Consider the following 24,947-nt stretch of genomic DNA (forward strand, 5'->3'; position numbering starts at 1 on the left):
TCAGCAGGGAGGCGGGATATTCCCCCCCCCCCATGACTAAGGCTTCAGTCTGAAACCTACTTCCTAGGAAGTAAGTCCCACTGAAAGGAAAGAGACTTACTTACAAGTAAACAGGCTGCAGAATTGCTCACTTCTATCTCAATGATTTGAGTTGCTTCTTCATTTCTGTAGCCTCTGGTAACAAGGAAATCCTGTGCTGCTAAGCAGGTCCATCCAAACCACATCCAACGTTTCCCACCCATTTGACCAAAGTTTGTATAACTAGGCGTATTGGAATCAAGACATTCTGCTAGAGTGCACCAACTTCAGAATGGAATCTGTCCATTCATGAGGGGTCAGGGTAGATGCCAAAGCGCACTGGTCCAAGTAGCTGACAATCTGTGACCTACAAGATTGTGGTTAGTTATGCTGAGAAGTAACAGAGTCCTTTAATGAATGGCATTTACAAAACAGCTCATGACTGTTTCTTTCAGAATAACCTTACTTTCACTGGTGCCATAAATGGAGATGTTTATGTCTGGAAGGATCACTTTCTAATCAGACTGGTGGCAAAAGCTCACACTGGGCCCGTCTTTACAATGTACACAACGCTTCGCGATGGACTCATTGTCACTGGAGGGAAAGAAAGACCGTAAGAGACTATAACTTGTTTCTGTTTGCAGTTGCCACCGCTTGACAATTGCTCCACTTCTTCAGAGAGGAATTCAAATCACTGTTAATTCCCAAAGAAGAAAATCTGCTTTGCATGCTGCAACAAAATACATCTCCACCTTTGGTCGCTTGCATTTTTTGTGCTAATTATAGGGCATTCGTGCATCTGAAAACATGCTAAACATGCACCCAGCCTGGTGGGGTGGCGTGGGTGGGGTTACTACTTGTTTTCAGACATGTAGATGCCTTGCAGTCATTGCAGGAAAGACACAGCCAGCCTTTAAAGGGAACGCGGAAGCTATTTTAAATGACATCCTGCATACTTTTACCTCCGCAGGACGAAAGAAGGAGGTGCTGTGAAACTGTGGGATCAGGAGATGAAACGCTGCCGGGCATTTCAGCTTGAGACAGGGCAGATTGTGGAGTGTGTCCGTTCGGTGTGCCGAGGCAAAGTACGTGAGATACACAAAATGCATTGCCGTTTGCTCTCCTCGCAAGTGGCTCTTGTTAAGATCGAGCGTTTAGCAAAACAATAAAAAGCGATCTGCACTTAGAGATTCCGCTTACGGAGAAAAGGATGCTAGGAAGCTCCAATGGGTAGGAACAAGTAGATGTTTGAGGCAGGTGGTTCTGAATATCTATCAGACAATCTGTCTTGATTCCCTCTGGGTTTCCTTATTCTGGCCACGAGTGGCGGACACCTGGGGAAGAGGGTGATGAATGGCAGGGATGAGACAGCAGAGCACAGCCGCATCTGACACAGCAGAAGCATTCAGAGGTGGAGGAGTATCTGGTGTAATAATAATAATAATAATAATAATAATAATAATAATAATAATAATTATTATTTATACCCCGTCCATCTGGCTGGGTTTCTCCAGCCACTCTGGGCGGCTTCCAACGGAATATTAAAATACAATAACCTATTAAAAATTAAAAGCTTCCCTAAACAGGGCTGCCTTCAGATGTCTTCTAAAAGTCTGGTACTTGCTTTTCTCTTTGACATCTGGTGGGAGGGCATTCCACAGGGCAGGTGCCACTCCCAATAAGGCTCTCTGCCTGGTTCCCTGTAACTTGGCTTCTCACAGCGAGGGAACTGCCAGAAGGCCCTCGGCTCTGGACCTCAGCATCCAGGCAGAACGATGGGGGTGGAGACGCTCCTTCAGGTATACTGGGCCGAGGCCGTTTAGGGCTTTAAAGGTCAGCACCAACACTTTGAATTGTGCTTGGAAATGTACTGGGAGCCAGTGTAGGTCTTTCAAGACCAGTGTTATGCGGTCTCAGCAGTCGCTCCCAGTCACCAGTCTAGCTGCCACATTCTGGATTAGTTGTAGTTTCCAGGTCACCTTCAAAGGTAGCCCCACATAGAGCGCATTGCAGTAGTCCAAGCGAGAGATAACTTGAGCTAGTATTGTCTCCCAAGGAGAGGCAGTGTGTTGATAGAAAGAGGAGGCGCAGCCCCCTAGACACAGAGCCCACCTTCAAGCCCAAGATTCCTGCAGGGACAGAATTTCTTGTGAGTAGCACAGCATTCTCTGCATCTGCTTAACATCTTGGTGGGTAGGTGGGGAAACTTGTTGGAACAACCTCACAGCTCCCATGTGTGGGAGATTAGCAGCCAAACCTAACAAATGCATATTCTTGCTAGCGAGCATGGGAAAGGGCTAAGTCCGCAGAGATGTGTTGCTAAAGAGGCAGATACTCAGACCATAGAAATACAATTGGTAGAGAGGGTTCTCTGTGATATCATCCCCTCCTCCCCAGAGAGGAAGGAGCATGTAGTACTTCCTGTTCCTCTCTCTTCCTTTGATCAGACTTTTTTTTGTTAACTTTGCTACGTTACATGTGCATTCTGTGGTTGGCTTCCTTTGCAGTGCTTTATTTTGAAATCCTTGAGATAATATTTTAGTTTCCTGTTAATTACGTTGCTTTGAATGTATACTTTATGTTTGACTTTCTTCAGTAATGTTTTATTCTGGATTGTTTTATTTGATGTTTTAATGTAGGTTGCAAGCCACTTGGACGGGGTTTTTTTTAAAAAAAAATCAGTATAGAAATGAAATGAATAATAATAATAATATGTGGGGGAAATGCAGCAGTCTTTTGAAATTCATGCTTCTCTAAGTAGAGTTTTTAAAATAATAATAATAATACATAAATACTGACTTGGACTTTGAAATATCAACAGGGCAAAATTTTAGTGGGAACCAAAGATGGAGAAATAATTGAAATTGGAGAAAAAAATGGTGCTTCTAACCTGCTGATTGACAGCCACATGGAAGGAGAGATTTGGGGCTTGGCTACTCATCCCTCCAAAGACATCTTCATCTCTGCTAGTAATGATGGCACCGCAAGGATCTGGGACCTTTGTGACAAAGTAAGAGCTGCTTCAGTTGAATTGAAGCCTTCAGTGTACTTAGGAAAATTATAGGCTACTGCTGTTGTTGGAGCTTAGAATTTATCACTGCACCTCTCATTTCCAAAATGCTTCATAATTTCTTGTGTTTGCCCTGACAGCAACTCTACGCAGAGGGTTAACATAACCCCTATTTTACTGGTGAACTGTTGAGTACAAATTAGATTCACTTGAGCCACATGTGCTTAACTTTGCCTGGATCATGCCTGGTGACTTGCAAAGGTGTCTCTGGAACTCCAGGTTCTTCAGCAAACCTCCAGTTATCACAACTAATCATTATTACTTATATACATTTAAGGGCTTTTCCAAGCAAGCTGTAAAGATGTAAAGCATTTCAGATTATCTGATTAACAAAGATCGTCGGGACATTTTTCAGTCGGTTCAAACCGGCTCTACTGCCAACGGAATGAAATCCAGAGCTGTATATCAAGGGATCTGAATCCACTGTGTTTGCAAACCTGCTGTTTTAATCAAGCTACCAGGCAGATATTGTAGGAAATGAGGTACTTCTTCACACATCACAGAGTTAAACTACCACAGTATGGCCTCCTGTGTCGAAGGGCTTCAAAAGAAAATTAAACAAATTCATGGAGAATAAAGCTATCAATGGCTGCTTGCCAGGATAACACCTTCAGGCTTAGAGGCAGATTCACAAGGGGAGAAAGTGGAGGTGGTTACCTGCTTATGTTGACATCCAGTGGGTCACTGTGAGAACAGGCTCCTGGACTAAATAGGCCTTTGGACCAGTGCCAGATTTAAAGGTAAAGCGATCCCTGACCATTAGGTCCAGTCGTGACCAACTCTGGGTTTGCGGCGCTCATCTCGCTTTATTGGCCGAGGGAGCCAGCATACATCTTCCGGGTCATGTGGCCAGCATGACTAAGCCACTTCTGGAGAACCAGAGCAGCACACGGAAACATCGTTTACCTTCCCACCGGAGCGGTACCTATTTATCTACTTGCACTTTGAGGTGCTTTCGAACTGCTAAGTTGGCAGGAGCAGGGACTGAGCGACGGGAGTTCATCCCGTCGCGGGGATTCAAACCGCTGACCTTCTGATTGGCAAGACCTAGGCTCTGTGGTTTAACCCACAGTGCCACCCATGTCCCTTAGTGCCAGATTTACGTATAAGCTAAAAAAAGCTATAGCTTAGGGCCCCACTCCCTTGGGGCCCCCAAAAAAAAATTTAAAGGAAAAAACAACTGGATGTACATTTCAAAAATATAAGATAAAAAAAACCAAATAAAATAAAACCTACATACAGCAACAGAGTTTTGTGTTGTGTAGGCTCCTATGATGTAAGTAATGGGCCCCGCCTGCTAGCCTGCTCCCTAAAATATCACTGGTTTCCTCATTTCTTTATCAATTACTTTGATAAAATACATATTTTGTTATGTGCAAATGGCTTTAGATACCTATTAGGCCCATAAATTACCATATAGCATATATTCAACACAAAAAACAGTGACAATTTGTTGTTGACAGAGGACAGCTGGACATATAAAGGGCCCCATTACCTTCAGTAGCTTAGGGCTTCATCAAACCTAAATCCATAGCTGTCAACTTTTCCCTTTTCTTGCGAGGAATCCTATTCGGAATAAGGGAATTTCCCTTAAAAAAAGGGGAAACGTTGACAGCTATGCCTAAATCTGGTCTTGCTTTGGACTGATTCTGTAGGACTCTTTTTACATTCTTATGATATCTTTGTAAATATCGCCACAACCCAGTTAAGGGGCATATGCATGCAGAAACTAACTTCCCTGCTTGTATCCCTGACTGCATGAAGAACCATGCAGTGTGCATGGTTCGACTCCTGATCCAGAAACTGAGATTGGGTTCAAAGTCCCAGTCAGAAGGTTGATGCCAGCACTGTTCAGCTGCACGAACTGGTGTAGCTGAATGAGGATGAAGTATGTGTGTGTGTGTGTGTGTGTGTGTGTGTGTGTGTAAGTGTCTTGAGTTGTAAATGATGCCCTGAAGCAAAGTGTCGCTGTCTCCATCCCACAGAAACTTCTGAACAAAGTGAATCTGGGCCATGCTGCCAGATGTGCCGCCTACAGCCCTGACGGCGAAATGGTCGCCATCGGCATGAAGAACGGAGAGTTCATCATTTTGCTCGTGAACAGCCTTAAAGTGTGGGGCAAGAAAAGAGACCGCAAGTCTGCCATCCAGGACATCAGGTATTTTGGCTAGGTTGTGGGGTGACCAAGATGGGCAGAAGTGCAACTGACGGGCTCGTGAGTCATTTGGTTTTGCACCGTGTGGTGCTTCCTAATGGCTTGTTATCTTTGGAAAGCATTGTCCAGGTGGCATTAGTTCAAACTAAGCCTAGGATAGGTAATGTGGGGCCCTCCAGATGTTGCGGACTAAATTCCCATCACTCCAAGCCAAGATGACCAGTGGTCAGGGATAATGGGAGTTGTCCACAACATTTGGACGGTACTACATTGGCTTCAAGAACTTCAAGAAACCGTAAAGCTAATAAAACAGCTATTCCATAGCCATCCCTAGTTCTTGCTAGCCAGCCAAAGAACAATAAGTGCATTGAGAGCAATGACTCTGATCAGATAGGCCTTGCAGAACCATATGGAACCCCTAACCACACCTCTCGAGTGATATTCTTTATAATCACGGGGCCACCACCAAGAAAGCGCTGCTGCTTCCATCAATGTCCTCACTTTGTGACTCAAGGGAATACAGATTGGGGCTCTTGAAGGTGGCTTCAGCAAGTGGGCAGCCTCAAGGGGGGGGGGGGAGATGATCTCTAAAATAAGATCTCCCCTGGAACAAATACTGCAGCTGTTGAGCAAAGGGATTTCCAAGGGAAATTTAATTAGGCAGAAACTCCATTCCGCTCTGTAGCCTGTCCTTTGCAGGTCCCATGACCACAAATAAAGTTGCGCTGAAATGCCAGATAATCTGAGGAGTGGGGGAATTATTTGGGCAGTGGGGGGAGGAAAGTCTTCTCTTGCCGTGCTTTTGAGCAGATCTGGAAGCTGTAGCAGGATCTTGTCTTAAGGAGATAGGATTGGGTTGGATAAATATCTTCAAGGGTCTTATGTCACACAACTTTTGGCTTCCTCTCCCCATACCTGTAAAAGAAATGAAAACTCTGTATTGACCGGAACATACATCTTATTTAAAAACAGCTTTCCAAACCACCTGAGCACCACTCAACAAACCACAGATGATCTTCCCAGGAACGAAAGGCATTCTAAAGTATCATTTGCCAAGCATCATGTGTAGCCTTTTCCCAAGCAAGGAACTCTCCTAACACTTCATGGCCCGGCACTGTCTTAACAAATCCCTGCTCCTTCTTGTTTTGCTGTGCAGAATCAGCCCTGATAACCGGTTCCTGGCAGTGGGCTCACAGGAACACACCGTTGACTTCTACGATCTCACCCAAGGCACAACCTTGAACCGCATCGGCTACTGTAAAGACATCCCAAGCTTTGTCATTCAGATGGATTTTTCCGCAGACAGCAGATACATTCAGGTAGGTTTTTGCCTTCATTTCTTCTCTTTTCTATTTTCGAAATTAAAATTTACAGCTCTTCTGATATAGAAGGCTCCATACTGGTGATAGTGTCCCGGATGAAATGGATTCTTGATGCAAAATATCGCCTTCTTGCAGTCGGGTGGTTTAATTGTAATGAGCTGCATACAACCCACCCTGGGACCACATGGTGAAAGGCCAGGCTATAAATGTATTTATTTATTGACAATATGAATACGCTGCTTATACAGTGGTACCTCTGGATGTGAATGGGATCCATTCTGGACCCCTGTTCGCATCCAGAAGCAAACACAACCCGCATCTGCACTTGCGCGGGTCGCAATTCGCCGCTTCTGCGCATGCACATGACGTCATTTTGACCATCTGCGCATGCGTGAGCGGCGAAACCTAGAAGTAACGCGCTCCGTTACTTCTGGGTCGCCGCATCGCGCAACCCGAAAATACATAGCCCGAAGCTACTTCAACCCGAGGTATGACTGTATATGGTTATTTAAATGCCTATAAAACAAAAGCAGAGAGGCAGAGAAGAGGGAAAGAAGGCAGTGAATGAAAATAGGCAGCCTTACGTTTCATAGATCAAAATGCTGCTGTTATAATGCCTGTGGTACAGATATTCCCTGCACATAGAAAACTAACATGTCAGGCAGAAGGCAAGCCTGGAATATCCTTCACCCTGATCAGGGCCGTAGCTAGGGGGGGTGAGGTGGGCTCCCGTCAGGGGCACAGGCGAGGGGAGGCTAAAAATATGTCCATAAATATGTCTATAAATAAAAATATCAATTATTGTCTCATAATAAAAGGTTTTAAACAGAGGGTAAATTGAATGGGTGGAGGGAGGGTGGTTGGAGGAGAGGCAGAAAGAAGAGCTAATTTGTCCATGGCTAGGGGGCACAATCTGTACCAGGCTTCCTCAAACCCGGCCCTCCAATTGTTTTGAGACTACAATTCCCATCATCCCTGGCCACTGGTCCTGCTAGCTAGGGATCATGGGAGTTGTAGGCCAGAAATATCTGGACGGCCGAGTTTGAGGAAGCCTGATGTGGATGGTTCTGCCAAGATCACCTAGCTATGGGTCTGACCTGTACATACCTGTTCTTAATGTGCAGAAATGCTTTTCCACAAGGGTTTAATGTGATAGAGTGAATTCCTAACTTCAGTCTGACATGGTTCAGGCCAGGCAAAAGTTCATTGGCAGAGTGAAAGCTAAGCCAAAGGGAACAAGCCATTTCAAGGAATTTCATGTGATGCATGTGCTTCAGTCACATTTGTCACATTCACACTTGACACAGAAAAAACGTAGAGCATTAAGTAGCCTGACAGCCAGCACAGCAAATCCTAGCCATTGTTTCCTACTCAGATTCCTGCATTGCAGACACTGCATGGACGTCAGAAGGTTTTCTCTGAAGAATGTGCGAAATGACCTTTCGTACATATAGAGAAAGCTGTATAAATGGGAATAAAACGTGCGTGACTCTGTGAATGTGCTTCCCTGGAGCTGAGCTCATTTGTGGCACAAGTCTCAACGAAGACAGAACAGGGTGGCAAGGCATGGTACTCAAGATCTGTAGTGGCCTTTCTGACAGTAAGAAATGTTCGACAGTGGAACGGTCTCCCTCAGAAGGTTGTGGACTCTCCTTCCTTGGAGGTTTTAAAGCAGAGGTTGGGTGGTCATCTGTCATGGATGCTTTAGCTGAGATTCCTTCATTGCAGGAATGAGGTCCAGCGCCAAGGGCCTTCTGGCAGTTCCCTCGCTGCGAGAAGCCAAGTTACAGGGAAGCAGACAAAGGGCCTTCTTGGTAGTGGCGCCTGCCCTGTGGAGCACCCTCCCACCAGATGTCAAAGAGAAAAACAACTACCAGACTTTTAGAAGGCATCTGAAGGCAGCCCTGTTTAGGGAAGCTTTTGATGTTTAATAGACTATTGTATTTTAATATTCTGTTGGAAGCCGCCCAGAGTGGCTGGGGAAACCCAGCCAGATGGGTGGGGTATAAATAATTATTATTATTATTGTTATTGTTATTGTTATTATTATGGCTTTTGAGGTCCCTTCCAACTCTACAATTCTCTGATTCTGTTACCTTTCCCTGCTTATATCTCAGATAAAGCAAAACAGGCACAGAGTCATAATCCGTGAGCCTGCATTTGTCAACACAGAAATGCCACTTAGCATATGCATTTGTCCGGGTTGCAGATTAATTCCTTCATATTTTCTTTTAGAGAACTGTGTTTCATTAAGGAGAGCTGCAGACCTATGGCATTGCTAGCTGCCGTGGTAGGTGCTAGACATGGGGACCAAGTGTTTTGGCACCATCCGTGTGACGATCATGATGTCTTGCCTCCCTCAGGTATCAACCGGTGCCTATAAACGCCAAGTCCACGAGGTGCCATTAGGGAAGCAGGTGACGGACGCAGCCTTCATCGGGAAGATCACCTGGGCCACCTGGACAAGGTGATGCGGCACAAAAAAAGCTGTGAGCTTCACGGTGGTACAGAAACAAGAGATACAAGGGATGGGTGGCAGGAGAGCAGCATCGTGAGCCATAGCTCAGTGGTAGAGCATCCGCTTTGCATGCAGAAGGTCTCGGGTTGGATTCCCGGCGTCTCCAGGTAGGGCTTGGAAGTGTCCCTTGCCTGGAACCATGAAGAGCTGCTGCAAGTCTTTGTGGACAATAATGAACTAAGCTGGCCAATGATCTGACTCTAGTATAATGCAACGCAGACTCCTATGTTCCTAATCTCACCCAGTAAGAATTCACCCACTTGTAATGGGTGACAAAAAGTACACCCTGTTCTCCACCCCAGTCAGTTTGCTGGAAACTAATTGGGAGAAGAAAAGGCTGAGGAGTAAATCCTACACAAATCTGGAGTGCTGTCCCTAAGGCAGTTGGGTAGCACCTTGTACGCCTCCTTCCAGCAACTCCTGCAGGCCAAGCTGGTGCCAAACGTATTGCTCTGCTTTCCTTTGGACCACATTGTGGGACTGTTAAGGACAGTAGGAAAGGATATATTGAGTAAGTAATATCCTTCCTTCACTCACACCAATAAGTGATGTAGCAGAGCCGATTCCCCTTCAATAAAGCTGGAAACTAGATTGCAGATTCGTTTGAATCTCCTAGTTAAGATTATTTCCTGGTGTCCCCTTTGATCCTTCTTAAAAGAATAAAGGCACAAGAGTCCTTCTGAGCAAAGTAACAAAAAGTTTACTCACATTTCAGTTCACGATTTGATCCCTGAAAGGCGGGCTTTGCTTAATGGTTACACAACAAACTGTGAGTTCATCTCATATGGAGAATGAACTCGTGTTGCTGGCAGAGAGCCAGCAGACAGCAGAATTACATTCAGATAGCAAAATGGCTGCAGGAGAGCAGCATGGCAGCAAAAGAATAGCAAGACAATAGAAAGACAAAAGTAGACTGAGAAAATGGCTGCAAGACTCGGCTCTTTTAGGGAGTCAGCCAGAGCCATGCCCATCTCCCAGATCACATGCAGGGGGAAGACGCTCCAGACCAGTGGAACAGAAAGTTACACTGACTGGATGTCCCCCTGCCTGTGCCCATGCTAGGGAAATGAAGAATGTTGCATTTGACTGTACCAATGGATTACATCCCATACACAAAAATGAGGCCAAGGCAGGGTCTTGTTGTTTGGGCAGCTCAGGACCTCCATACACTCTCCAGGCTTGCACCCCGGAGAGGTCACTTTGGTGTTGCTAACGTAGCAAAAATGACATGGCAGGCAGCAGTTATGAGTTTCTGGTCTCTGCAGCCACAGCAGCTGCTGTGATTCCCCAGCAATTTCACTTCGCTCCCAGAGGTACACTCCATTGTCTTTCGAGACAGATGGATGCCAACACGTTTGGACTGGCTGCCTCTGTGCTGCCAAAAGCATCTTCTCTGAGAGATCTCAGTATATTTTTTCTTTAAAAAACAACAACAACATACCTGGCTCCCTAAGGGCTTTACTGTCTTCAGAAACACATTGCCCTAATGCTATACTATCTTTTTTCTTTCGTCTTTCACCATTGGAGCAGTATCCTTGGAGATGAAGTCATTGGTATTTGGCCTCGAAATGCGGATAAGGCAGACGTCAACTGTGCTTGCGTAACCCACGCTGGACTGAACATTGTCTCCGGGGACGACTTTGGACTAGTCAAACTCTTTGACTTCCCCTGCACTGAAAAATTTGTAAGTTGGCTTTCTAGCTTTGTGGTGTCTGTGCACAGAATCAGAAAACGGGGTGAGATGCTGAATTCATGAATAAACGAGAGAGAAAATTTTCTTAGAATGCCAAAAATATATATTTTTTAATTGCCTGGTGCATTTTGGAGGCCAGGCATCTGGCAAAGAAGGAAACTGTAGTAGTATATATTTTTGCAGGGAATCCCCATGACGGGGTGAGCTCCCGTTGTTCAGTCCCAGCTCCTGCCAACCTAGCAGGTCTAAAGCATGTCAAAAGTGCAAGTAGATAAATAGGTACCACTCCGGCAGGAAGGTAAACGGCGTTTCTGTGCACTGCTCTGGTTTTGCCAGAAGCGACTTAGTCGTGCTGGCCACATGACCCAGGAAAACTGTCTGCGGACAAATGTCAGTTCCCTTGGCCAGTAAAGTGAAATAAGCACCACAACCCCAGAGTCGTTCGCAACTGGACTTAACTGTCAGGGGTCCTTTACCTTTACATTTTTACTGCCCCCAGGACAGGAATTTCTTGTTTCCAAACTGTGCCACACAGCAATAAAAGATTTGGGACACTGTGAGAACTTTTTCTCTCCAGTTTATTCCTGGTTGCATCTACCAGAGATGGTTAGATGTGAGAATTTCAGCTTGTCATTTTCCCCAGTCTTAAGTTCAATTCTCCACATCATCTTGTGATTTATTTATTTTTAAGTCCTTCTGAGAATTCATCAGCATCTTCATGCAAATTTCTCCCAATATACACATTTTGGGATGCTAATTTCTCCAAATATGAACATTTTTGCAAAGCAATTCCCCCCAATACATTTCCTGCATGTTATTTTCATGAATATCTGCATATTTATCCTAACGTATGCATTGTCAAACACATTACTTAACTGTAGAATTGCACTGCAAAATCTGAGGAACTGAGAATCTCAAAGGGTGGCTCTTGTTTTGGTTCACACATTGTTTCAAACAGTGCAAGTTATATAGGTTCACCTTTAAAGGCAAACCAAGTTGCATTCCGCCCCTGCCCCGCCAAATCCTCGGTTCAGGCTTCTGTCTCCCCACTTACAGCATATAGGTGAAATCATGTATAGTGGGGAACACCATCTACAAAGCCTGTAAACCCCTCTCTAAACTTCTGGAAACCCTTGAAAACCTCCTTTAAAAAACCAGACGGGGATAAATGGTAGCAAAGGTGGCTCTCTGTCTTCCTTATCACAGGAGGACGATTTGGAAATGACGACAAGGGAGGTAGACCAGTACCCCGAAGTGCCTGGCTGTGATTCAGAAGTAGACTCCTGCAATCACTAGCTGTTTTTCTGCTCTTTCCAGGGTGTTTTTGTCTCTTTTGTGCCTTTTTGGAGTTTAAATTGATTTATTTATTTTCCCCCCAACACCACGCATATATGCAGTCGTGCTCAAGTTAAACACACATGAGGAGGGAGATGCCCGTTTATAGAACCATATTGTGGGTTCTCAGAAGTGTTCAGATGCCCGTGATCAATGTAGTCAGTCTTCATTGCATTCTGACGATTAGAAAACACCGCAGTTGCCAATGTGGATGGAACGAGATGGTGCTTTTTGTGTGTGAGAGAAACCTTGCCTTTTCCCAACAGGCCAAGCACAAGCGTTACTTCGGCCATTCGGCTCACGTCACCAACATACGCTTCTCTCACGATGACAAGTACGTTATCAGCACCGGAGGGGATGATTGCAGGTAACTTTTTGCATTTGTTTATGCCGAGCTGAGTGTTGGGTTTGGGTGTGAGAAAGCGGAGTTTGGGTCCCCGCTGGGAGATTCACGCTTAACTTAGCCTGCTTCGCAAGGCTCTTGGGAGGCGAAAAGACATTGCTTTGAGCTCTTGTGGTGGAGAGGATAAAAGAATATCAAACGGAAGAAGTCAGTGCTAACCGCCAGATCCTACAAGCTGCTGTAGGAAATGGTGGCAAAGAGACACACAACCCTTTGCTGGAGCAAGTCAGCAGTTGGGCAGAGCAAAGGATGTAAACTTTGCCTTTCTGCAGTAGGCTGGATTCCTCACAAACCATTCTGTATCTTCCATGCAGACAAGTGGAACAGTCTCCCTCGGAAGGTTGTGGACCAGTGTGGGAGCCAATGTGGTGTAGTGGTTAAGAGCAGTAGATTCGTAATCTGGGGAGCCGGGTTCGCGTCTCCGCTCCTCCACATGCAGCTGCTGGGTGACCTTGGGCTAGTCACACTTCTCTGAAGTCCCTCATCCCCACTCACCTCACAGAGTGTTTGTTGTGGGGGAGGAAGGGAAAGGAGATTGTGAGCCACTTTGAGACTCCTTCAGGTAGTGATAAAGCGGGATATCAAATCCAAACCCTTCTTCTTCTTCTTCTTGGAAATTTAAAAGCAGAGGCTGGGCAGCCATCTGTCATGGATGCTTTAGTTGAGGTTCCTGCAATGCTGGGGGTTGTACTAGGTGACACTCAAGAGTCTCTTCCAACTCTAAGATTCTATGATTCTGTGATTATTCGAGTGCAAGGACACATTCCAGCCAGGCAAAAGCACTTGGGTGGGGATACTTCTGAGGGCCAGATAAAGAAGCCCAGGGGCCACATTCCAGCCCTGAGCCTGAGGATCCTCACCTCTAGTTCACACAGTACTTAGCTGGATGGGCTCAATGATCTCCCTCAATGAAAGGCAGCCATCTGTTAAGCATTTTACAGTCATACCTCAGGATGAATACGCTTCAGCTTAAATATTTACGAGTTGCGCTCTGCGGCGACCCGGAAGTAACTGAGCACGTTACTTCTGGATTTCGCCACTTGCACATGCGCAGACGCTCAAAATGACGTCATGCACATGTGCGGAAGCGGCAAAACGCGCAGATGCGCAGTCACGTCTTACGTTCGGTTCAGGATGCGAACGGGGCTCTGGAACGGATCCTGTTCACATCCAGAGGTACCACTGTATTCCTCTTTTCCATTCCTCCAGAGCAGGGCTGGAGAACCTCAGGCTTAGGAGGTGCATGCAGCCCTCAGCCCTTGCGACTCTCCCCAGACCAGGCCCCTTCCACAGCCGGCTCCCTTGACATCCTTTGATCCTCCCTGGCTGCACCTTCCTTGGGTTTCGCCATCTGGCTGGGATGTGAATTCTGATCATGCTTCTTGCCCATCGGAATGGAGGCTGACGAGGGAGAAACTTGCCTACTGTACAAAAATGTGGCCCCCAGTCAGGGAGTGGAGCCCTCGGGCTACAGAAAAATAGACCTTTGGGCCTGATCCGTCTGCTTTTGCACCCCTCCCTCCCTTGCTTTCCCTCTACTGAGTGAGAGGAGAGTGCTTGCACCACTTTTGTTTCCTCTTGCAAGCCAGGAAAGCAACATTGAGCAGCAGGAGGGGTGCAGCAGGGCCCCGTCTAAAGAGAAGGCCATAAATAAACGGAACAGTTGTTACCGTCGCAAGGAAATGTTGGAAATGCTTAAACTCAGTGAACATGTAGGAAGCAAACCAAAGGGCATCGCTCAAGACATTAGGCAGCCCGGATTGAATGTTGCACGCAGGCAAAATTGGATTTGTGAACCCAGGTCACTGGTAAGCCAATATCTCTGCCATCCTCTGTTCCTTCATCTACCAAATTGCAACGTACGTGTCTGGGTTCTTACAAGAATGAGAGGTGCAGCGATTACCAAAGAGCCTCCATGTCAGAAATAGAAATGTTAAACTAGTAAAAAATAAAATGAAAAATTAACCCTCACTATTCAGGTTTGAAGTCTTTCATGTCCCTGGCTTGCCTTAATGCCCCAAGTCATATTCAACTGTCTTCCCTGTGTCATTGGAAGGAATTTGGGGGGCGGATCTGAGTCACTAAACAGCTGCAAGAGTCTGGCATGGAGAAGATGCCATTTGCTCCAGAGGAACAAATTCTAGGTCTGAGAGGATGCATCTGAAGTCTTATGGCCTGTAGAGATTCACTTTTAATATAAAGTCATACCTTGGCTGTCAAACACCTTGGCTCCCAAACAAATCAGCTCCCGAACAATCAGAACCCGGAAGTGAACATTCCGGCTTTCGAATGTTCTTTTGGAACCCGAACATCTGACGCAAGTTCTGCATGTTCTGATTGGCTGCAGGAACTTCCTGCAGCCAATCAGAAGCCGCACTTTGGTTTCCAAACATTTTGGAAGTTGAATAGACTTCTGGAACGGATTCCGTTCGACTTCCAAGGTCCGACTATATAGCATGTATTGCTGGATGGGGTATATTTCTTGAATTAGAATAACCATGCAGATAAGGAAGTTGGAGGGCAGAGCCAGGTTGCCAGTTTGTTTTGCAGAAGTCTTGATTTCAACCACACATGTGCACACAGATGGTAATTGACATTTCTTCCTTTCTAGTGTATTCGTATGGCGATGCCTTTGAAGGTCAATTTCCTCCAGTGCCGCTCTTGCTACCACCGCCACGTGAGTGCCAAACAGGGATGTCTCCCAAGACTTCAGCAGGCGGCTTTGTTACAAACGCTGCGTAGATTCTAAATGTGTGAAAATTGACCTACGTTGGATGCCACAACCATCCCCAAACCATTCAACCATTGTGAAAGAAGGGAAAATTACCGTATTTTTCCATATATGACTAGGTTTTTTCCCTTAAAAATAATGTCCGAAATTTGGGGGCATCTTACACACGGATAGATCTCCCCCCGTTTTCTTAATTTGGAGTCCCCAAAAATAGGGGGCGAATTATACATGGGGGTGTCTTATAGGCGGAAAAATACGGTAATTGATTTGGTCCTTAAGACTGAAGGGTGCCCAGTTTGGTTTGCGCTGACGGCTATCTGTCATGGGTGCTTCAGGTGAGATTCCTGCATTGCAGGGGGTGGGACTAGATAATTTTTTTGGGGGGGGGTCCCTCCCAACTCTATGATTCTGAACCTCTCTTGCTGAAAATCAAGTGTCCTAATCTGCAAAGCCTAGCCCATAGTGCAAACTTAAGCTTCAGTAGCCTTTTTGCCAACAAAACGAGTTGCGATTTGAAGATTATTTTTTAAAAGTATTCATGTTCTTTCATAAACCAAACCATTTTGAAACCACCCACTACAAAACCTTATTGGGCAAGGGACGCCTTCGGAGTAAAGAAAGCTTTGAGCCATGGCTAATTTTATACTGACCAAATTATCATTCCCCCCTCCCCTCCCCAAATATTTCTGGTTTTAAAAATAAGTTCATTTGCCAGTTTTCTATGAAGTGCCTTTTGAAAGCTTTGCCAGTGCTACAGGCTTCCTGCCTGTGTCTGCTTTCTACTCTCGGTGCTACAACTTCCACAACTGACGAGGGCTGACAAAGTCATTCCCCCTCCTGCCCTCCCACCCTCGATGTTCAATTCCCTCTTCTTTTGCATTTAATCAGTCTCAGTATTTTAACTTGAGTCTCAGCTGGTTCTTTTAACAAGAGTGGGTGGGGTGCAAGGAAAGTCTCTTATAAATAGCTGCCTGTCAAATCTGCAATATATCTAACACAGTCTTGAGGATACGAATGGGGGCCTTGTGGTCCTCTGGATGTTGGTCAACTCCTACTCAGGTTTCCGTAAGGAAAAGGGAGAGATTATTCTCTTTCTGGCCCCCTCCCACTTGCAGAAGAACCTTTTCCCGCTGCGTTTCTAGATCGGGGCCAATAACGGCAATGCTTTGATAAATAAACCTTCCCCCACCTTTGTTCCAAAGATTTGGCAAACAAATCGGCAGCTACACACACAGGCTCTCAGGCAGGGGACCAAGAAGCTGCAGAATTTTGTTCCTCACCCAGAAAAATCCAATAGCAGTGGTAGAACATGCCTCCTATACTTGGAAGATTACAGGTTCAGTTTCCTCCACTTCATAATGGAGTTACAGGGAAGAAATGGAAAGATCCTTTTGCCCCAAGGTACTGGGACGCGGGTGGCGCTGTGGGTTAAACCACAGAGCCTAGGACTTGCCTATCAGAAGGTCGACGGTTCGAATCCCTGCAACGGGGTGAGCTCCCGTTGCTCAGTCCCTGCTCCTGCCAACCTAGCAGTTCGAAAGCACGTCAAAGTGCAAGTAGATAAATAGGTACCACTCCGGTGGGAAGGTAAATGGCGTTTCCGTGTGCTGCTCTGGTTCACCAGAAGCGGCTTAGTCATGCTGGCCACATGACCCGGAAGCTGTACGCCGGCTTCCTCGGCCAATAAAGCGAGATGAGCACCGCAACCCCAGAGTCGGCCACGACTGGACCTAATCGTCAGGGGTCCCTTTACCTTTACCTTACTGGGTTCGGGTGCTATGGTTAAGGCTGCAATAGTTAGCTGGCCAATGAAGGGAAAGGGTTCCTCCTATCCTCTTCGCTAAGTCAGGCAGGGGCCACCACCAGCTGCTGAAAGAGGCCACTGCATCCTCCTTTTGCTAGCAATACTCTGCAAACAGATAGCCTCCCTGCAAAGGGACAAGCAGCAAGGTTTGACGTGCAAATATCTTTGTTCCAACAAGCTCTGCTTGAGGAAAGCCACGCGGGTAAGCAGCTCACTCCCAGGTTTAAGAGAGAGCCAAAATAAAACTGGAGAATTCTCCAGAGGGGTAGGAGAGGGGATCAATGTGCAAAAGTGCTACCATTTGTCAAGAGTCGATCAATAGGATATATTAATGCCTTACATGCCTCTATGATTTCCGACACGCAGGTCCCTATGCAGTCTTATTCCCATACTTTTCTCTGTTAAGGAAGCCTTTCTGTAATCATATCGAGTGTAATCATATCGAGCCGTTGATGTCAGATGGTCACCTTGTTTGCCTATGTTGTAATGCTGGCCTTTTCATATTGATTGTATCCTAATTCTTTTTTTAAATAAAAAAAAAGTGACAGAATGAATTGCTATGTAGTGAAATTGTGCAAAAAATATTTAAGAGCAATAGAGTGTGTGTGTATGTGTGTGTGCGCCAGGAAGAGATTTGTTTGTATTTGTTTATATGGTTTGATTTTAGGAACAATGTGCTCCTGGTGCTGTATTATAATGTAAATTAAAATAGTACTTGCATGAGTTTATTTTTCAAGCAATCCAGTAAAAGATTTATGATTTGAAAACAGCTGCGTGTCAAGATTTTTCATTCGAGGTCTGCAGCGCGCCAAAAACAAGCAGACTGGTCTTTGCCCAGCTGCCCCTTCTTCTTACAGCATTGATCGTAGACAGCAAAGATCTCATTTGTCAAAAGTTCCCAGAACAGATAAATAAAAGCTAGTGACTCATTCACATACTTTTTCTGGAAAAAAATTATTTTTTTTAAAGAGAGTAGAAGTGGCACACACTAGCTGCCTTTTTATTTTGTCACATGGTCTTGAACAGGGGTCGGCAACTTGTGGCCCATGGGCCATAAGCAGCCCAGGGAAGGTCGTTTAAACAGCCCACGAACTGCCCCTGAACCGAGCCACCCACTCAGTGAGTTCCCGTGCGCTGCACTAAACCAGCGCAGCGCGGAGCGGGGACTCGCTTCCGCAGTGCAGAAAATCACGTATGTGCAGATGCCGGAAATCACATTGGTGCAGATGTGATCCAGCCCACGGAGCAATCTCTGCGGGAGTGAACCGGCCCAGGCGAGATAAACCTTGCCGCCCCCTGATCTTGAACACTAAATCAGAGGTAGCCAATATGTTGTCCGCGAGATGCTGGTGCCTTTCAACTCCCATCAGCCCCAGTCGCCATGGACAATGGGGTCAGGGATGCTGGGAGCTGTCATCTGTGAGACTGAAATGGACTTGCTGCAGTATTTCTTCACTGGTTAATTGGAGCCGTAAGTGGCAAAGTACATGTACCAATCTACCACCATGCAGCAACTCAGCATAATTTCGGTGGAGAGGATTCGCACATTCAAGCTGAATACCTGTAATTTGCCGGTCCCTGCCCTCATGCTTAATTTGCTAGACAACACACAACCATTTAAGTCTATACGCTTTATTGATACTCAAATTGTTTTGTTTTTACATTTCACAATGCATTCCACAGACTTAGTTTAATACAGCTTGAACCGTAAGTGTATACATTTTTTTTTCATTTGCAATTTCTTGCATTCACAAGGTTCGAAATTTCCAAACGACATTTGCAGCATCGGGGCACAACCCGCTGACCCATGCACAGGCGCTGAGGATTCCGAGCACATTGGAGAACAAGCATGCTGGGTATTCCTTGCCAGTGCCTCGCAAGGATCTTGGGAGTCACACCTTCAGAAATTCCTTCCACAGATCCAGAGTTTTGAGAGGCTGTAAACTTATTTACTCAAAATAGACTATAGGAGGTTTGTGCAGCAAAAGTTATGGCGGAAAACTGTGTAATGTGCAAGAAGAGTTGGGTGTTTTCTTTCTTTAATAGATGCTAGTGTTTTTTTTCTGAAGATTTAAGCTAAATGGAGCTAAAACAAAACCCAAAACAAAACCCAGTTCCGTTCTCCGATATTCCAAGCACTGTGGAGGAGCTGGACATCCTAAGCTGCTGTGAAACACTATATATATATATTTATATAACTTTTATATTGGCAATTGATAAAACAGTAAAATTAAAAAGCACAATACGGCTACACTCGATACCAAACGGGCAAGGCTTTTTAAGCTTGCTTTAATGGCATATTCTTCTACACATCTCTCTCTTTGTTTTTAAAGAAAATCTGCAGTCAACCTACACAGACCAGAGACAGTGCTAAACTGAAATGCTCTCCCTGCACTCCAGCGGCACTGCGCTGTCTCGAAACGCAGCAAGACTACCTAGGCTGAAGCATAAAATGCACAGCTCTCCAATCTGTTATGTTAACCAGTGCTGCACACGGGAGAAGCAAAAGAGGATTAGGTTTAAATCCATACATAGCAGCTTACAATACTTATGATGAACACACATGGCAGTCAAGAACAGGTTATTTTCCCCCGCCTCAAAACACTGCATTGCTAAAAAATAAAGATCTGTGAAATTGCACTGCAATGTCAAGGTTTTGCTATTCCCTGACCCTCCCCACGTAATCCAAATGAATATGCCTCCCCTTCCCCACTTAAAAGATGAACTCCTATTTTTAATAAAAGTTGCTTTAGGTTTTTCATTCGGCTTTGCGCTTCACCCCGGGGATTTTAGCTTGGATCCTGCAAAGAAACAAAAACAAGTTGTTTTAAATGTTATGCCTCCTGCCTTCCCCGATACCCCATAATCCCCCAGAGTCGGTGAAGCTCATTTGACCTAAAACCAAGCCTCTAAGTGGCATTGGTCCAGCCGTGTGGAATGCTCTCCCAACAGAAATTCAACATGCATCTCCTGTTTTAACTTTTAAATGATGGCTGAGAATTACCTTGCCAGTTAGAGTACTATTGGCACAGAAATGGAAACAAGAAGAATTCCCGACGAAAGAGGAATGGTAGACGAAATTAATGGACTATGCAGAATTAGGTAAGATGACAGGAAGGATTCGAAACCTCTGGGATCAGAGATTCTCAAGAGGACTGGAGTAAATATGTGAATTGTTTGGAAAGCAATTGTAATCAAGAGATTACGCTAGTAGGATTGCAAAAGGTTTTGTAAGGAGGACTATGTGAAATATTGCAAAGAAAAGTATGAAGAGAATTATTAGTGAAGGACTATTAAAAGTAAGTGAAATTAATGAAATGCAGATTAAGTGATAAAGATTGAAAAATCTTCAGATGTGGTTGATGGAAATCCAAAACACTGAATAAGATAAGAAAATATGTTGTATGTATTTTTTGGAAATTTTATGTAAAAAATAATATTATTTTTTTTAAAAGAGAGAATTATCCTGCCAGTTAAGAAAGCATTTTTCTGCAATAGTTAGCTGATGAGCTCCAATTTTAAATCTGCACATGTTTTTTATTGTACAGTGGCTGCTGCAAACCACTTTGATTTTCAAATTTCATTTATCAAATTGCGGTGTACAAGTATTTTTTATATAACAAACAAATCAACCTAAGTAGTCCAGTGTAAAAAGTGCAGGCGGACAAAGAGGCTGCAGAGCAAAGAGATTAGGGTGCTGACCATCAAGGACAGGCACCCCTAAACTCGGCCCTCCAGATGTTTTGGGACTACAATTCCCATCATCCCTGACCACTGGTCCTGCTAGCTAGGGATGATGGGAGTTGGAGTGTCAAAACATCTGGAGGGCTGAGTTTGGGGGTGCCTGATCAAGGAGAACAGAAGCAGAAGAACAGAGAGAGGGAGAGACAAAAGAAAGAGAGGGAGAGATAAAGAGATGTCATACAGAAACCCAGAGGTTCTAGTGAATTTCAGTTTTGACCTGAAAATACTTCTCTTTGCAACCTCAAATATCGAGTGATAAGTCATCCACAGATGGTAGTTTTGAAAGTTACAAGGAGCACAAGTTTAATATGCTCATTCAGCTCACATTCAGCAATCTGCTGTGTGAGATTGTTATATTTATCAGTTGCTTCCCACCCCCAAAAGTGACTTACAAAAACAAAGATTAAAAAGAAGAATAAAAACAAGCGAAAATGCAGTAATATGTCTGAAAGTAACTCTAAAGTCTTGAGTAAATAAAAATGCTTTTACCTAAAAGCAGACAATGAAGGCACCAGATGTGCCCCACCTGGGAAAAGCATTCCAGATTACAGTGGTGCCTCGCAAGACGAAATTAATTCGTTCCGCAAGTTTTTTCTTCTTGCGAGTTTTTCGTCTTGCGAAGCACGGTTTCCCATAGGAATGCATTGAAAATCAATTAATGCGTTCCTATGGAGACCGCTTGCCAGGCTGGCGGTGCGGAGAAGGGCTTTTCTCCCCACCGCAAGCCTTCAGGACAGGTACGGGAACAGAGGGGAAGGCGCGCAGCGCTTCTCCTCTGTTCCCGGGGCTTGCGGTGGGAGAAGGGTTTTTCCTCCCCACCGCCAACATTCAGAACAGCATTCTGAATGTTGGCGGTGGGAAGGAAAACCCTCCTCCCACCGCAAGTCTTCAGGACAGCCATCTGAAGGCTGGCGCGGGGAGAAGGTCTCTCCGCCCCACCGCCAGCCTTCGGAGGAGGTCCGAGGACAGTGGGGAAGACGCGCTGCGCTTCCCCGCTGTCCTGGAGATTTCCCTATGGGCTTTCGTCTTGCGAAGAAAGCCCATAGGGAAATTCGTTTTGCGAAGCGCCTACAAAATGGAAAACCCTTTCGTCTAGCGGGTTTTTCGTCTTGCGAGGCGTTCGTCTTGCGGGGCACCACTGTACAGGGCCTTGAAAGAGGTGTGTGTGTGTGTGTGTGTGTGTGTGTGCGCGCACACACACACACACACACACACAAGTAATCTCTCACTAAAAATAACATTGAAAGGTATCAGCTACTTCAAAATTATCTTCAAAATTCTATATGCTCACTTTGCCACTGCATCTTTGACATTCTTGTTCACAAGTCCCAGGTAATGGTCAATTTGAACCTGGCAAGTAAAGACACAAGGATGAATTACCATTTCAATAACAGAGGAAATCACCATGTATTAACACTTACTTTCTGCTCAACATTCCCCCCATAACCAGGGACAGAGGCTTCCCGCCACCCTAACAAAAAAGGAACATTGATCCCCTATTCTACTAGGCCTTGATCATGTCTTCTGTATGTGTATCTATTTCAGAACTGTGCAAGGCTTTTTATTTAGTATAGGATTAGTGATGTTTTAAAGATTTGCAGAATCTTCAGTGCCTTTCCCCCGCCGCCCCCAAATCATTTTTATTCATTTCCCCAGTTTTACCAAATCAGCCACAAATTAAGGCAAATTTAATACAATTTTCAGTGTCTCGTAGAGGATGTCTGTAAGTTTATGCCTGTCAAGCTTCATTGTAGGGCCACCAAGCAAAATATTAATTTGAAGCCACTGTTGAACAGGGCTCAACAACTTTTGTGTCTGGAGTTCCAATTTTTGAAATGTGGCAACCCTACCGTTGAAGATGGTCTAGGAGGAATTTATCCATATATGGGGGCAGAGGGGACCCACTATCTGTTTACTTGAAATGGTGCTCTTTTATTTTCTTTTTGCTAGCCTGTTCTCTGAAAGTCTTGCCCCCCTCCAATCTAGCTCTCTGTCTCCCAGCGTCTCTAAAGCAGGTCATTTGGAGTTGATCAGCTCCAAAGTAGTTTCCCAACCAGTAAAGCCTGCCAAGTCAGCTTAAGAGGGACACCCTCCAGGGACTTACATAACCCCAGCTGAGCACTAGGAACAGCAGCAGCTAAGTAGATCAACAGGAGAAGAGGTGGGATTGTGTTCTGCAGAGCTCTCTCAAATCTTTTTCAGTACACAACTTACTTTTAATCATCCCAATTAACCATCACATTTTTGGCAGAATTGTCAGGGAATACGCGCCACACCGTACACTCACCTGGTGCTTTTCATAAATAATAGGAATACTGAAGAGCGAAATCAGAGCTGGAATGGGATGCAGGGGAAAACAAAACACAAGAAACATCCGTAAGTGTATGCAAATGCAGGGATGCAGAAAAGATCAAGTGAGGCAGGGATAGGCAAACTAAGGCCCAGGGACCAGATGCGGCCCAATCGCCTTCTAAATCCGGCCCGTGGATGGTCCAGGAATCAGCATGTTTTACATGAGTAGAATGTGTGCTTTTATTTAAAATGCATCTCTGGGTTATTTAAAGAGACGTGGGTGGCACTGTGGGTTAAACCACAGAGCCTAGGACTTGCCGATCAGAAGGTTGGCGGTTCGAATCCCCGTGACGGGGTCAGCTCCCTTTGCTCGGTCCCTGCTCCTGCCAACCTAGGAATTCGAAAGCACGTCAAAGTGCAAGTAGATAAATAGGTACCGTTCCAGCGGGAAGGTAAACGGTGTTTCCGTGCACTGCTCTGGTTCGCCAGAAGCAGCTTTGTCATGCTGGCCACATGACCCGGAAGCTGTACGCCAGCTCCCTCGGCCAATAAAGCGAGATGAGCGCCGCAACCCCAGAGGCGGTCATGACTGGACCAAATGGTCAGGGATCCCTTGCCCTTTTACTGGGTTATTTGTGGGGCATAGGAATTCGTTCATTTCCCCCCCCCCAAAAAAAAAATATAGTCTGGCCCTCCACATGGTCTGAGGGATGGTGGACTGGCCCACGGCTGAAAAAGGTTGCTGACCCCTAAAGTAAGGTGTGCGAATCCAGGCTAAAACAAAAATACGAGGCTGCTGCAAATAGCCCTTGCAACGGACAGCAGTCTCTGCATTCTGTGAGTATGGGGTGCAGTGCCCCTAGACAATGACTGGGCGTGTGATGTTGAGCTGGACAAGCAAAGCAAGGTCCCCAAATACATCATCCAGACACCTATGCACTCACCTGAGCTACTTAAGATAGCTCAGTCGGTAGAACACGAGACTCTTAATCTCAGGGTCATGCAAGATTCCTGCAATGCAGGGGTTGGAAGAGATGGTACTTTGTGGTTCCTTCAATGATTCTATGAAGTTGCCTTAGCTCATACCATACAGACCATAGCTCGGTATCATCTGCGGTGGCCGGCTGCAGCTCTCCAAGGTTTCAGGCAAGGAATCCTGCACAGCTCTATTCGGAGGCTGATGGGTTGAATTTATATACTGCCCTATACCTGCAGGTCTATGCTGGGGATTGAACCGGTGACCTTCTGCATGCAAAGCGGATGTTCTGCCACTGAGCTGCAGCCTTCCCTTTACTTTGCCCTGTAAGAATACTGATCCTGATCGCTACTATTGGCGTATCAAGCAAATGACTGGGATCAAGTCAAAAGCAATGGAATCTGCCCTCCTCTGCAAACCCCCCAGATTAAAACATGGCGTTTCTATGACTTTCCCCACAAAATCTCTGCAGCCTTTGCCGATTTGCTCTGACGCCTCGGCATCATGCTGTGCCGTGACACCAAAATCGCGACGACGTACCGCTTTTCTCACAAAATGCTTTGCGTGTTATTTGGTGCAACGTAGTATAGAGAGCCGACTTACCCAGTATCAGCAATGTCAGACCATTGAACAAGGCACCAACATAGGTGAACACCCACATCAACACGGCAAACTGGAAGAAAAAAAGAGAAAGCTGAGTAGGAATGCAGAATGTGGACCATTTATTAGAGCTCAAGTAGGCCTTGCAGTTGCCATGGGCTGGCTGCTACGTGGGGAGTGGAGGTGGCTGGAGACTCCCCAAGTGATGGGAGACTCCCCAAGTAAGCCATTCTAAAGCCTTGCATGTGGGAAATGGGGAAAGTTGACATGGGAATGTCACTCGCAG

General features: G+C 45.5%; 2 protein-coding genes across 10 annotated transcripts in view; one reads left to right on the forward strand and one right to left on the reverse strand.

Moving 5' to 3' along the window:
* Positions 1–17,818, forward strand: part of EML6 (EMAP like 6) — a 174,812-nt gene extending 156,994 nt beyond the window's left edge. For all 5 annotated transcript variants that reach the window (XM_083604732.1, XM_083604734.1, XM_083604730.1 and 2 more), the window contains 9 exons: positions 474–631; positions 989–1,103; positions 2,840–3,028; positions 5,074–5,246; positions 6,400–6,562; positions 8,929–9,032; positions 10,614–10,767; positions 12,378–12,478; positions 15,126–17,818. In XM_083604732.1, coding sequence (XP_083460858.1) covers positions 474–631; positions 989–1,103; positions 2,840–3,028; positions 5,074–5,246; positions 6,400–6,562; positions 8,929–9,032; positions 10,614–10,767; positions 12,378–12,478; positions 15,126–15,150 — 1,182 coding nt within the window. In that variant the 3' untranslated portion in view covers positions 15,151–17,818. The remainder of the gene's footprint in view (positions 1–473; positions 632–988; positions 1,104–2,839; positions 3,029–5,073; positions 5,247–6,399; positions 6,563–8,928; positions 9,033–10,613; positions 10,768–12,377; positions 12,479–15,125) is intronic.
* An 847-nt stretch (positions 17,819–18,665) lies between these two features.
* Positions 18,666–24,947, reverse strand: part of RTN4 (reticulon 4) — a 62,978-nt gene continuing 56,696 nt past the window's right edge. For all 5 annotated transcript variants that reach the window (XM_083604914.1, XM_083604911.1, XM_083604913.1 and 2 more), the window contains 4 exons: positions 24,665–24,734; positions 23,081–23,127; positions 22,085–22,143; positions 18,666–19,850 (listed from right to left, as the gene is read on the reverse strand). In XM_083604914.1, coding sequence (XP_083461040.1) covers positions 19,808–19,850; positions 22,085–22,143; positions 23,081–23,127; positions 24,665–24,734 — 219 coding nt within the window. In that variant the 3' untranslated portion in view covers positions 18,666–19,807. The remainder of the gene's footprint in view (positions 19,851–22,084; positions 22,144–23,080; positions 23,128–24,664; positions 24,735–24,947) is intronic.

The sequence above is a fragment of the Podarcis filfolensis genome (genome assembly GCF_964270895.1).
Source record: "Podarcis filfolensis genome assembly, chromosome: 3".
NCBI lineage: Eukaryota > Metazoa > Chordata > Lepidosauria > Squamata > Lacertidae > Podarcis > Podarcis filfolensis.